Source organism: Atractosteus spatula, chromosome 8, assembly GCF_055471065.1.
Source record: "Atractosteus spatula isolate fAtrSpa1 chromosome 8, fAtrSpa1.hap1, whole genome shotgun sequence".
In the NCBI taxonomy this organism is placed as follows: Eukaryota; Metazoa; Chordata; class Actinopteri; order Semionotiformes; family Lepisosteidae; genus Atractosteus; species Atractosteus spatula.
In genome coordinates, this window is record NC_142713.1 from 47,038,813 (window position 1) to 47,052,449 (window position 13,637).

Genomic DNA, 13,637 nt, shown 5'->3' on the forward strand with positions numbered 1-13,637 from the left:
ACAGTCTGGCGCTTCTTTGTAACAAGAAATATTCAAGGTGCACATGAAGAATTTAAGCATCCAATTATACAGAGAAATGTTACAGCCACCCCCATTAATGAGGTAGGAAAAGTAAATTTAAGTCTGAAAACAAAGTGAAATGCCAGTAAAAGCCACCTTCAGGGAACCCTCATTTAAAGACAGAAATTCACTATAAAATGAATTATTTCTAGGAGTTATTGGATGATGTGAACGAATTGCTGGCACGTTACATCAGTAACATAACTGTTGCCCTGCAGTCTGGTATGTTTAAACAACAGCACTTGTGATCCCCCTCATTGAGCTGGAAACAGAAAGGCCATTTTCTTTGTGAAAGAAAGCATTCATATTGCACTTAAAGGAGTGAATATCCCACCCATTACAAGCTAAATCTAATCAGTGACCACTCTTTGCAGGCCTGTTTAAAATTAAAATTAAATCACCACAACCGAGAATGTCTAAAAACACTGGAGAAACCAAACAAAAACAGTTAAATCGCTTTGTGTGAAAATGATTTAAAAAGCTCCGCAAGTCGCTAACTTTGATTTATTGCAATTAGTTTTGTCAGACTTGGACAGGACGCAAGCTCAACGTTTGAATGCTTGGCTGGCAGATTTCTTCTCTGAATTCAGTGAGGTCAGACTGAAGTGTAAGCTCCTCTGTATGTCACGTTCTACATCCCCAGAATGCCTTCCACCTCAGGAACATACATTTAACAAAGCACAAAAAGGTAACCCGAATGAGTAAAGGTCCCTGTATGAACCTTCAGAGGTTTCTTCAGAACGCACTGCAAGTTGGCTTGTTAAACATTTCATTTGGCTACCCACTCACTCACTTCCAAGACCGTCTGATATTATATAACGTTACACTGATCACAGACACACAGAGATCAGAGATTGACTGTACTGCCCTGGTACACCTACACACGCTCAGCTGCACCCAAGCCAAAAAGTCCCACAACACTGAAAGCTAAAAACGTGGTGCAGTGCAGAGATTGCAGGTAGTTCACTGCACAGCAATGCAAACCCCCTGAATGAGTGATACAATGTTGATGCAGAAAGAAAAATGGAACATTGTAACCCCAGTACTGCAAGTCGCTCAAACAAATACATTATAAATGAGAAAGACACAAAGGCTCATGGAAATCTGTACCAAAGCAAGGTGGCTCCATTTGAATAAACAAAGAAGTCTATGGTGACTTCTTTCTACTGTTCTTCAGCTTCAGTGGCATGCAGGCTAAGCTTGGAGTGCAGGCAAGTAAGAGCACACCTTAGCAATATTCAGTCCAAGTAAAATCTGCTTTAGCCACAAAGTCACATTATCTTTAGATGTGGACTGTCCAGCTTCCTACTGAACCTTCTTTTGCTCAGATTTTCCAAACACCCAGAGTCTTCATTTGTAACACTGGGTGAGAAATAGCTAACTAGTTTGAGCAAATATTAAACAATTAAACTGGATCACAGCTCAGAACTGCAATCCTCCTGTTAGCGTTTGTTTTTTCCTGAGCTGACATGCACTTCTCTTCACCTCCGCCAGCAGCATGACTCCGCCATCATCCGGACCTCATTAAAATCAGGTCAGAAAAATAAAGGTCCATTTTGTGGAAGCTGTTTGCTCGACAAACAGGTGAAGCACAGGAACATAATATAGATATTTCAACTAATTACTGTGATTACTGTAACGGGAAAGGGATATAGTTTCAACCAGATTTGAGCAGCCTTACTTGAAGTGATATATTTCAGGAAATACTAAAAATGTCTATGAAAACTACTTATGCTTTTCATTAAAATAAAAGAACAATCTGTCCTCAATATCATTCTATGGGTTCATATTCTTTTGGAGCAAATAAAAAGAATTTTCAAGCATTTCAATGACATTTGAATAAATGTCCACCACAATTTGTTTTTATACTTAAACAGAGCATAAGCACCCACAATAATCATGTTTTAGAAATGCTCAATTTGAAAGTCATTTAAAATGCACATCTTTTAGAGGAATACAAAAAACTGAAAATGTTAACAAGTAAGATATTTTCAAAATTAACAGTCAATATCACTGAAAAAAGACTTCCGGTTCTGTTTGGATTATTAGGGTTCTACACAATTTTCTGTCCTAAATACATACAGTATGTACTTCTGTGTGTGTACCATTAGGTCCTAGTCTCTATTGAGCTTGAAGAACTTTGATGTTCCTTTTCTCATTTATTTCATGATTTGACTAGATACTAGAATTTAATCACATTCAAATTCCATGCTTTCCAAACCTGTTTTACACTTGCAGACAGAAATGAACAAGAAGTACATGATACATCAAGGTGGCCTCAAAGTTTTTCATAGGAATCCAACTCTTTAAGGGCCTGATTATTTAGTTTGTACGATTGTTCTCCAGCTCTTTCTTAATGCCTTGCATATGAGTGAGCACTGCAAATTAGTCAACGTAGTGGGAAAAGCTTCTAAATGAACTGTTTTCTCAGCCTATTCATCTGCTGACTACCGGTGCAGATGGAGAATTGGACTATATGTACAGCACATGATACGAATGTTAAACACAGCGTGAAGGCTAGATCTTATGATTTGAGAGACATGACCTTTTCATTAAATTCTACAGATCTGTTTTTACATGAACCACAAGACAGTTGCAATTTTGACACACAATGTTAGTGCGCAGTAAAAAGAGAACAATGCAACATAACTTTTCACTTTGCTGGATTAGGGGGAGACTGTTATACACCGTGAGGCTGTTCTGCTTAAATTCATATATACCCTTCGCTACATATAATTACAGCATCCTTACCAACTCTGAGCCTCATCTAGCAGACTAGGAAGGAGACCTTTAAGGTAAACCAGGTGACTGCTACTAGTACCACTGGTAGACCAGTAGGTGGCGCTCATCTATGTGAACTTATACAGAATTTCCACATCAAAAGCCCAATATGGTGACAGTGGACACTGAACTGTAGGACATGTCACCTTTTGGATTAGGTGTTACGCCAAGGTCCTCATTACTAGGCGGTAATTCAAGATCCTCTGGTAATGTTAAGAAGAGCAGGAGTCTTGGCTAAAAGTCCTGGATAAATTCCATTCTGGGCTTGTATGATCTGGCCTCCAACTGGTGAAGCAGCTTCTCACTTCTTCACATGCCCTGCTGTGCAGTGGGGCTCCTTGTGCACAATGGCTGTCGCGAGTTACCCCACAAGGGGGCTGGTAAAAGGGGTCTCTTCCTGTATGTAGGGCTTTGGCACCCTTCAGGACAAAAATGTCATTAATTTATTCAAATATAATTAATCAATTTACATGTATTCAATTTGCAGATGCTTTCATCCCAAGAACTCACAAGTGCATCCAGTCTAGATGCAAAGGGATCAAATAACAGCAGCAGTAACAGTGAGTAATAACATGTTACATCATGCCTGTTACTTAAGCTTACTAATATTACAATAATGTATATTATAAATAACAAGCATAGGCTTTATTAAATTCAAAGAGTCCTTGCAGACTCGAAGAACTAAGCAATGAGACATATGCTCAGGCTTGGCATTGTTTAAAAACTGAGACTGGTGACCACTTACCCCCTTATCATGCTCAGATGAGTTTTTAGGGAGTTTATTTTCCTTAATTATTCCCACTTGCTATATAACCTGTCCTGGAGTTTTGGCTTAGGTGCTATGTATTATAAAACATCCATTTTCAATCCCTTCACACAACACTGACTGTAATGGATAATCAAAAAGACTAAACGTCAAAAACACATAAATGCATGATGTGTTGCTATTCAAGGACTATAGCCAATATGATTTTCCTGCCCCTCACTGCCAATGACTATAGTCCTGCTAAAGTTAAAATCGCTTCACATTGTCATGCTTTTACCAAAAAGTTTTAATTCAACCAATTTCCATGACGCACACAAACTGGGAAATATTTCCAAATCCCATAAATCCCATAAGGATTTCCATGACTGCACCAAAAGCCTAATGAACTAAATGGATCTATTGCTTGTTCTGTTATTGACTGATGAGAGATTAGTACCTGAACTATTTCTACATTCATTCAATAACACCTTAATGAATAGCATCTCTCCCCATTCTGGACTGTTCTTCAATCGTCAAGTACTGAATCCATTTTCAGTGTGATCAGTACACACTCTACGCATAGAAATAGATATTTCATCATGTATAGACTACTGTCCAGTGAAAAACGTCAATCACTCAGATGTTGTTTGTTTTATAATTCGGAACATTTGATGTGAATTCAAGCTGCAATGAAAGACTTCAAGCTCTCCAATATTCAGACAGGACTTCTTGGAAGAATGCAGCAGACACTAATATATTTATATCTGTCCTGACTGCACTTCTGTATGTTGTCAAAGACCACAGTAGCAGATCTGAGACTCACCCAATGGGGACTCGCTCAATGGTCCAAGAGAGAGCCAGGGTCAAAATTAACCACATTAACTTACAGTCTTGGTATTGTAGGACATTATGTTCCAAGAAAGAATATCTTTAAAAAAAACAGGGATCTGCTGGTTCTTTGCAAATGAACTATTTGACATTTTTACTCATCATACCTCATCATGTCAGTACAGCATTATGTCTGTGAGTGAAGATTTTTTATACTAAACATATTTCACACAAAATGCAGCGCGCTCTGTCTGGCATTTTTAACGGTCTTCTTCATTCACGATTTTACCAATAAAAACAAAATCCTCTCATTTAAAAGTCTGTTGCCATCAATTTTCTGCAATGAACATTCCCATCTAATGTGCACAGATGTCCTTAACCGAGTTCCAAAAGAATATGTACATGCAGAACAGCAAGGTGGATAATGAATTTTCATGACGTGCTTCTTTAATTCTCACCGAGCGGAGAGATTTTCGGGGCTTTAAATAATAAAGCATGTGACATGTTTCAATATCACCAGAAAATGGGCATTATACTGGGAAACATGGCTAGGGATGTCAAAACATGGACATTCCAAGTCCTGCAGTAAATATCAGGAATGTTCAAAGAAAGTGACAGGGTCAGGACCTCAGGCTGCTACAGATTTTCCCTTCCTAACCCTTTGAAAACACAGTGGACACTAAGGTGCTTCCCAAGCAAATAATATCAGCAATTTTCAGAATAGCGATGACACAGACTTGATATGATTACAAGTGAAATTAGGGGGGGAATGATGCACTGGAGGTTATTCATTAGTCAACCGAGTGTAAATCGCCTGGAATCATTGCGCAGGTGCGCAGGAAGGAGACCTGCTTGCGCTGGTCTGGGGTCTGGAGGCCAGCGGAGAGGGAGGGACTCACCTAGCCTGCTGCCGTTCCTGGGCATGGCCATGAAGGAGCTGAGGCTGCCGCCGATGACGCTGTGGGGCCGGCGCAGGGGCGGCTTCTTGAAGGAGCCGGTGTACTGGTGCAGGAAGGAGTGCATGCTGTGCGACGTGGGCGGCCGGCCATTCCTCACAATTGGCTCTGGAGTCCCAGGAGACACAATGACACAACAGAAGCCGGCTGTCAGGATGCAATACTGAGCTCTTCACATGCTATGTACATCTTATATTATAGTAGTTCAAGTAGGCAGCTGCGTCAGCATGCGTAGGCTGCAAAGGAACAAGTAAAGGTTTATTTCATGCTGAAATGTCAGACACCCGAAGAAGGCTCGACAGCCAAAACGTTGCGTTTCTTTTCTTCTCAGTATGGAATAAATCTTTATTTCTCTATATTATATTCTCCTAGTTACAGATGAGGACATTCTCTTTCTAGAGTTACAAGTCATTCCTTACGTGGAAAGTGTCATTATGAAGTGGAATGTTCATGAGCTACTGAGCGCAGGTTCCAAGCTTTATTTCGTCTGTCTGAATTAGTAAGAACAAACATTGTGAAGGAATAAGGGCTGTTGCTTTGGCAGCAGTGTGGAGAAGTGGTTAGAGCTCTGGACTCTCAACTGGACGTTTGTGGGGTCAAATGTGCAGCTGAAAACACTGCTTGACCAGGATACTTCACTCTTATTGCTTCGGGAAGACACCCAGGATACAAGTTCAAGTTGCTGTGGATAAAAGTGTCAGTCAAAGACATTATTAATATGAATAACACACAAAAAGCAGCCGCCGAGCTCTTGGGAAGACCAAAGCAGGAGCTACAGTATGCTAGAAATGAACATTTTAGTTTTCTTGGTTCAAAAGACACATAAAAGTTGTAGGACTCGCCACTGAAACACAGGAACATAAAAAAAACAACAAATGCTGAATCACAGCCACTATGAGATCGCTTCAAATTTTCGCGTGCTCTTCAGGCTGCTTTCAGCTTTCAGCCGCACAGCCCACAGAGGTGCTCTGGGTAAGCTGAAATCGAACGCGAATATTGAAGTGATATTTCTGCCTTTGCTGCTCAGGCTGTAAAGTGGCAGGTTGAATGTGTGAACAATCCTCAACAAAGCAGAAAAGTACATTAGCGTGTATATAATCATTGCACAGAGGCCACTGCAGCATCCAACCCACCCCCTTGCCCCCGCCTCTCCCCTGTCACAGCACATACATCCACACATGCTAAACGAATAACCACTCTCTACTGATATGTTCACCTGGAACCTTCACAGAGAATCAGTTGTGGATGGCCGAACACCAGTGCTCTTTTCACTGTTTCAGATTAATTCAAAAGACGCCAAAGTCAGCAAATAAAACCACATTAGAGTCAACTGCATTATGAACTGCTGTTTAATCCAATTACTATTTCTCTTCGTATTTCATGTTTTTTTAAAGTTTCTTTTTCCTGGGCACATGGCAGTCTACTGTTAACCCCCTTCAAGAGTTTTACATCTGACTTGATACCAGGAGTGAAAGTACCTCTTTTCATGTCAGAAAAACAAGAATGAATCATGCCCGGTCACAAGAAACGAGACTCTACTTGTTCAAGGGGAGCACTAATTAACAAATAAACAAACAAAAGGAACTGCAAATGGTTTCACTCATTATTATTTCACACACACATTTTGATACTATTGTCTGTACTTAATTAAGGCAAGAATCTATATTAGAACTATTTTCTTAACTTTTTTAAATGCTGGTCTTTAACCATCATTATTATTTGCTTGGGGATTTTGCCATTGTGAGTTGCAGGTGAAAAATCCCCTGAACTCCAGCACGGTGTGAAGAGAGAAAGCTCACAGTGTAAAGAAAGCAGTGTCGAGTGTGATGCAGAAAATGAGCAGCTACCTGTTAGTCAGACTGCTGTCTACAGCAAACTGCCCATGGCAAGCAGTGCAAACCCCGAAATTCAAAAGAGCAGGTCTTATACACACACCACCCCAAGAGGATTAAAATACAGACTGCAGGCTTTGAAGTTCTGAATTCCCTTTTCTTTTTTAACTGCTTACAGAGTTGCAAAAGCAAATCTAGACACTTTAGAGGCCTGACAGGATGTTAACCAAACTTGCTTGTGCTTTCTTTTTCAAACTGCCTTTCACTTTTCTTTTTAACAAAGCTTGAGGAAAAGCAATACTTTAACTAGGAACACTGTAAACAGAGAACAGTCTGTTTAACACCAAAATTTTAAGAAAGCCCATTACTGTACAATATCACTTTGCTTACTGATACTCCTCTCAAAACTCCCTGGATGCTCAAGAGTTTGGTTGCCAAGCAATAGACCTCTTGTAAAGAAAAGACCAACATCCCAGGTCTTTTCTAACTAGTGCACGCAAACAGTCCTTAAGCACTGCCAGAATACGGTGGCTTGTCATTGTAAGCAGAAGGCCTGGCTCAATGGGGACAAGGGCCTGATAGCAGTTCATACTGTACTTCCTACATTATCATTTAATCTGAAAAGGACAGCAAAGGGCTCTTCACTGTATTTACTATTTGTTGTGCATTTCCAGCAGATAGGACCAGAACAAAACAGGGCAGGCATTGCTTCCATCAATCTTCATTAGAAATGCTAAAAAAAAAAAGCTTGTTCATCCATGAATGCCTGTCAAACATTCCTGGTTGTTTACTCTTGAGGTAATCAGAAGCTCCAAAAATGCGGAGTATGCAGATGAGTGTATGACCAGGTGGGTTTAAACAGTGCACTAATCAGGCCCACTCACTGAATAATCCTGTGGAATTTCATGAAAGGATAAACAACCCCCGTTTGAACATGCATACCCGCCAAATTTGTGTGCAAAAAAGGCTTTGCACTGACCCCCTTGTACAGTAATTAATCACTGTATCTTTTTCAGATGTGTGTACAGTACATGTGTGCCTCATTCCTAATGAGCAAGAATTGCAGGGGAACTCAAGAGAATACAACCCCTACTTTAAGATTTACACTACAGTTGAATCCAAACAAGGAAAAATATTTTCCTTGTTTGAATGTGGTGCCTCAGACTAAAATTACTTAATACGCATGTAGAAAAAAGACCACTGGAATATGGAAAAGTGCAAAACTGCAGACATCTTTAAACAGATATTTTCGTGGTTCACAGCAGGTAGCACTGTGAAACATTGCACAAGGTTCCAGACTTGTAACAGGAAGAGGTTGCGTTCTAATCCCTCAGTAAGCCACTGCTGTCGTCACCCTGAGCTGGACACATGACTCGAATCGCTCCAATAAAACACTAAGCCATGCAAAAGGGTGCAAATGTAAGACGCTTTGGAGAAAAGTGTCAGTCAGATACATTTGTAGGTAGCTGACTGCTTTTCTAACATAAATCAAAGTTAGGGAAAAAAGGATCTCCATTTTTGTTTTCTCCCCAGAACGCGTGCAGAATGTTAACAGAGCTGTGAAAGGGATATTATCTCTCTCAAGCAGGCTAGAGGCAGTTCTCCATCCAGGGGCCAGGTAACAGGACCAGCTCAGATTCAGGTTACAATGCTAATGAGGTGCAATAAAGCGTAATTGTCTTTCACTGCAACTAGGTAACAAAAACAGGGCTTACTCAGGTGTTCGCCTCAAGATGAGGCTCGCAAAAAGTCACCTGAATCATTTCTGACTGAGAGGTCTCACACATACATGCATTCCTTCTTTAAAAAAGGATGGGAAACTAAATTAAGTAATTTAATTTAAATTACTTAATTTAGTTTCTGCATTAAGTAATACCTTGCACTATTCTATTCTTATTACCTTCCACATACAGGTTGACTGAAACACAGACCATTAGGGCTTGTAGGTTATAATGTAATTAGCCTAACCACAGTGTGTAGGATCACTTCTCCATATCAGTGACAAAGCCTTTTAGACATTTAATTATCAACTTGCGTTAAAAATACAATTCTGATATTTCAATTAACTAGTTTAACTGTGGACAATATCTCAAAATAATAATAATCATAATTTTTTGCACAAAACATCAACAGATTACAGTGCAAACCATCACAGAAGAGCACAAAGTGGTGCCTAACATGGCGAGCAATTTAAAACGATTCCATAAAACATTAACACTAAGTCCTGAGCTGGCATCTACCGGCAGAGCCACTTCTGAGTATTTAGAAATTGCCATTTTTAATTGTGCAAAAGTCATCTAAAAACTCAGTTCATGGACCCTATGAAAACATGAAGTGCTAAAAGTGTTATTAAGTGTAATTAAAAGTGTTAAAATAATGTGCACCCTTCATTGCTCTCACCAAATTAATTGTTAAATATTTTGGATATCTAATGCATCCTAATCCTAAAAGCACTTTAAATTTAATTTAATTTTTTTTAATTAATCAATAAATCCTTCAGTTACGTGACAGACAACTACAATATAGTATATGAATACATTTCTTAGAATACCAGGTCTGAATACATTTTGAAATCTTCACCTTGATTACATAGTTTGAAAATTATGCTTTATAAAATATGAGCTCAATTTTTTTAGATCTCAGAAAAAAATGAAGACTTGAACCCAAATCTCAGGCTTGAACATCAGATAAGGATTTAAAAACTTTATGTATGTTATTCTTCATTGCCTTAACATAAAGCACTTATGATAAACTGGCAAATCACAAGACATCTTTATTTTAAAACATCAAACTACAGCAATACAACAGAATAATACAAAGAGTCTTGAAGCAGTATGAAATGTTGGTTCAATTTGACTTCAAGGCTGCTGAATTAAGCACATTTCCAAGAGATTAGGGCTCAAGAGAAGGTTTGGTGCAAAAGCTGAGATTCACATTTTTTAGAACATGGTGAAACTGTTAACTGTTCACATAATGAAAAAAAACATCCATGTAGCTGAGACAAAGACTATGCATTCAAATTCTAAATTGACAAATCATATTGAGCAAAATCTTAGCAAAGATCATCTCCGACACCACCACAGACAGACGAGCACTGGCACATTCTGAAAAGGTGCGCTCCACTTGAAAAAGGGTTACATACTGTAAGTCACAAACTGAAGCTCTGGAAAGTTATCCATCCATCATCGAACCATTTTATCCAAAACAGGGTCGTGTGGGAGCCGGAGCCTATCCCAGCAAACCACGGGCACAAGGTGGGATACACCCTGGATGGGACGCCAATCCACCGCAGGGCTCACACAGACACTAACAAACACACACACACCTGGGGCAATTTTCTCTGAAGCCAAATGACCTTCCATTAAGTCTTTGGACTGTGGGAGGAAACCACAGCACCCAGAGGTAAATGTAGGGAGAACAGACTAGCTCCACGCAGACAGCATCCCAGGAATTAAACCCAGGGCCGCCAGCACTACAAGACAATGCTAACCACCGCACCATGTCTGCTGAAAATGATCTGTCGCGCAGCTGAGAGATCTGAACCTCAAATCAAAATGCAACCTGTGAACCACATCAAATACGTTATGTACAGAAAACACATTTCAGAGGGTGAAAGCACAAAGCTATCTGTAGAACTATTATTCTGTACCAACCCTCTGTTTTCAAACCGAGCAATCATGGAGCAAACTGCACTTAGCAACATCTGCAGCTCGACCAGCACATCTTTCACAGCTGAATATGTTTTAATTAGTTTTTGAGATTTGATCTCAAGTGCAATTTATGAATTATTAAATTAAGCGAGTTACACTGCAGTGCAGATGTACCTAGCCAAACTGTTCGATCTTCTTTAGCGCGCCTGCTGATTAACAGATGAAGGTTTCTGGGACTCATTTCTCATGGCAAACTGTCCATCGAGAAAGGAACAATATGGCTTTTCAATTCTCAGTTAAGAAAAACAACACTCATCATTAACCTACTAGCCTGCCTTTAAAACAAGCATCATGCCCCTTGAGTGAAACAAAAACGCTGATTTTATGAAAAAAGTAACGTGAAGAAGCTTCAATAAGAAAAATTTTACTTTACAACCTTACTTCTTCACTGGACATGAAATACTTCTATAACAAAGCAAGTGCAATAATTGAAATTAAAATATAACTTCACAAATTACACAATATAGACTTCCACTGAACTCGGTACCTAACAGAAAACTTGGCATATTCTGTTTTCTAACTTACCACTTTTCACACACTGCATTCATGTGCGCTGCCCTCTACACTTCAGGTCCTAAGACCTGTAGCAAACTGTATGGGCTGAATTGCACGGTCTGTACCTGTCGTGATCAACGGCACAGCCTTGCCAGCTCCTGGAAAAGTCTCCATGAAGAAGCTACGAGCTGCTGCTGCTGCTGCTGCTGCCTGGTAGACGTTTTATTCCACGTGAAACCTGGGGCAGGTCAGCATCCCCCGCAATGAGCTTTTCTTGCTGGTGTGCCGTCGGGCTGTGTAGATCCTCATGAAACCCGTCCAATCATAAGCCTGACCTGCTTTCAGGAAGGTGCCCTCTCTACTGCCCGTGCAGCAAGAGTCCAAAACAGTAGAGTGCTGTCCCTGCCAGTTTATCAGGGCTTGATCTGCTGAACATATTGCTTAATTTGAGCGCTCTTCCAGTCCACAAGCCCTTTTATCTGTCTGCAGCTCCTACAGCCTGTTATTAACAATGTGTATATTTGTCCTGTATAATTGCCAATGCGGGCCCCAGCTGTAGGGCCCTGTTTCCCTCTGCTTCCCCAATTTAACCACCACATGAAAGGGTAAGTGAGCAGAGGGTAATCAGAGTGACAAAGAAATGAGTACTTTACACTCAATGAACCCTCTAGGCAGGAAACCAAGCAAAGTAAATTGTGCATTAGCTCAGAGCAGAGAAAAAAAAGCCAAGGTTGTTATTGTGTAGAGTTGGGAGACATTAGAAGTGCTGTTACCCATTACGTTACTGATTAGAAACGAGGAGATGGGACTTTACAGAGCTTTTATTTTCAGAGAAACACCCATGTGTTCTAGCTCATTTCATTTCAAAGACAGGGTTAGCACCTTTGAATTCTACTTCCAATGTCGTTTGCTATAGAATGTCCTTAGTTCTAATGGTACTGGCTATCATTTTCAGTATTTCAGAAATCTAGGAATCTGCTAATCCAGTATTGTTGCTTCTACCAGCCTTATTTGATTCAAGACCAGATTTTTTTTGCAGGAAAACAAGTTACCATGCCCTAAAGCAAAACCTTCAAAGGGGAAGGTTGGGGAAGCCAGGAATGTTAATGGCAACAGCAAGGAGTAGTGTTATAGGCTCTGGTCTCTATACAGGTTGCGGGTCCAAATCCCAGATGTGATACTCCCGTTGTCCATTTTATTTCACTCATATCGCCTCAATAATACTACCCTCCTGTACAAATGGGTGCAAATGTAAGTTGGATAGAAACATGAGTTAATTTATTAATAACCACGTTGAATTTAACATTATATATTATCTGCATTTTCACCTAAAAAAATCAAGATACCGTCAAACATTATAATTTAGAAATGAAGGATAATTAAAATAATAACGAGCTCTATAAGATAACTAAACTTCTTGGATGTAGGATAATTGCAGACGATATACTGTACGTTCTCACTGTAGAACCTAAAAGCATAAAAATGACAAATAAGAAAAATCTGAGATGATAAAGGTTTGTTTTTGTAATTCAATCTGAGGAAATTACAACTAGAACTGTGCTGTTAACAATTACACCGGAGCTATAAGTGAAGTTGAGCCTTAAAACCTTTGAATAATTTCAACTAACCAATATAATACACGCTTGTGACCAGAGATCAATCCGGCACCTGTCGTGCTTTTACTGTCAGAATTTCACAAATTGATAGGTGCGCCACTGCATCATTGAGCACCTTTGCTGAATCACAGCTATGGTACCATTTTTTGTCTCATATTAGAAGCAGTTTAAGCAAAATCACACACCTGGCAATCAGTGAACAAAAAAACAATCCACAATCATGTCCTGAACATGTGGAGGTAGAAAACATGAGCTCCTTTGCTAAGGACACAAACGGGTGATTTTAACATACAAGTAGGAAAATGTGCTGTTAAGAGGCCTCAGGGTCTTGTGTAGGCAACTGCTGTTTCCTCACTCCCAGGAAGGAGAGGTCCAAGGAGGAGAACTCATTAATGCAGTGCACATTTAAGGCGCTAATTGTTCAGCTGTTTTTAGACCTGTGATAAGCACTTCGGTATCAGGAGCATATAACTGTCAATATATTGACGCAAGTTGTTTCACTTGGGAATTCCATCAGTAACTTCAGAATATCTTCAATTTTACATTTATGGAATTCATTGTAAGTATAAGTGTAATTTATAACTTTGCAGATGTCAACGTAATTGGAACTGACC

General features: G+C 39.7%; 1 protein-coding gene across 1 annotated transcript in view; it reads right to left on the reverse strand.

The window, feature by feature from the left end:
- The window catches only part of cdk17 (cyclin dependent kinase 17), an 87,924-nt gene that overhangs the window by 25,269 nt on the left and 49,018 nt on the right, over nucleotides 1-13,637 (reverse strand). Inside the window, exon 3 of the mRNA XM_088924210.1 lies at nucleotides 5,314-5,478. Coding sequence (XP_088780336.1) covers nucleotides 5,314-5,478 — 165 coding nt within the window. The remainder of the gene's footprint in view (nucleotides 1-5,313; nucleotides 5,479-13,637) is intronic.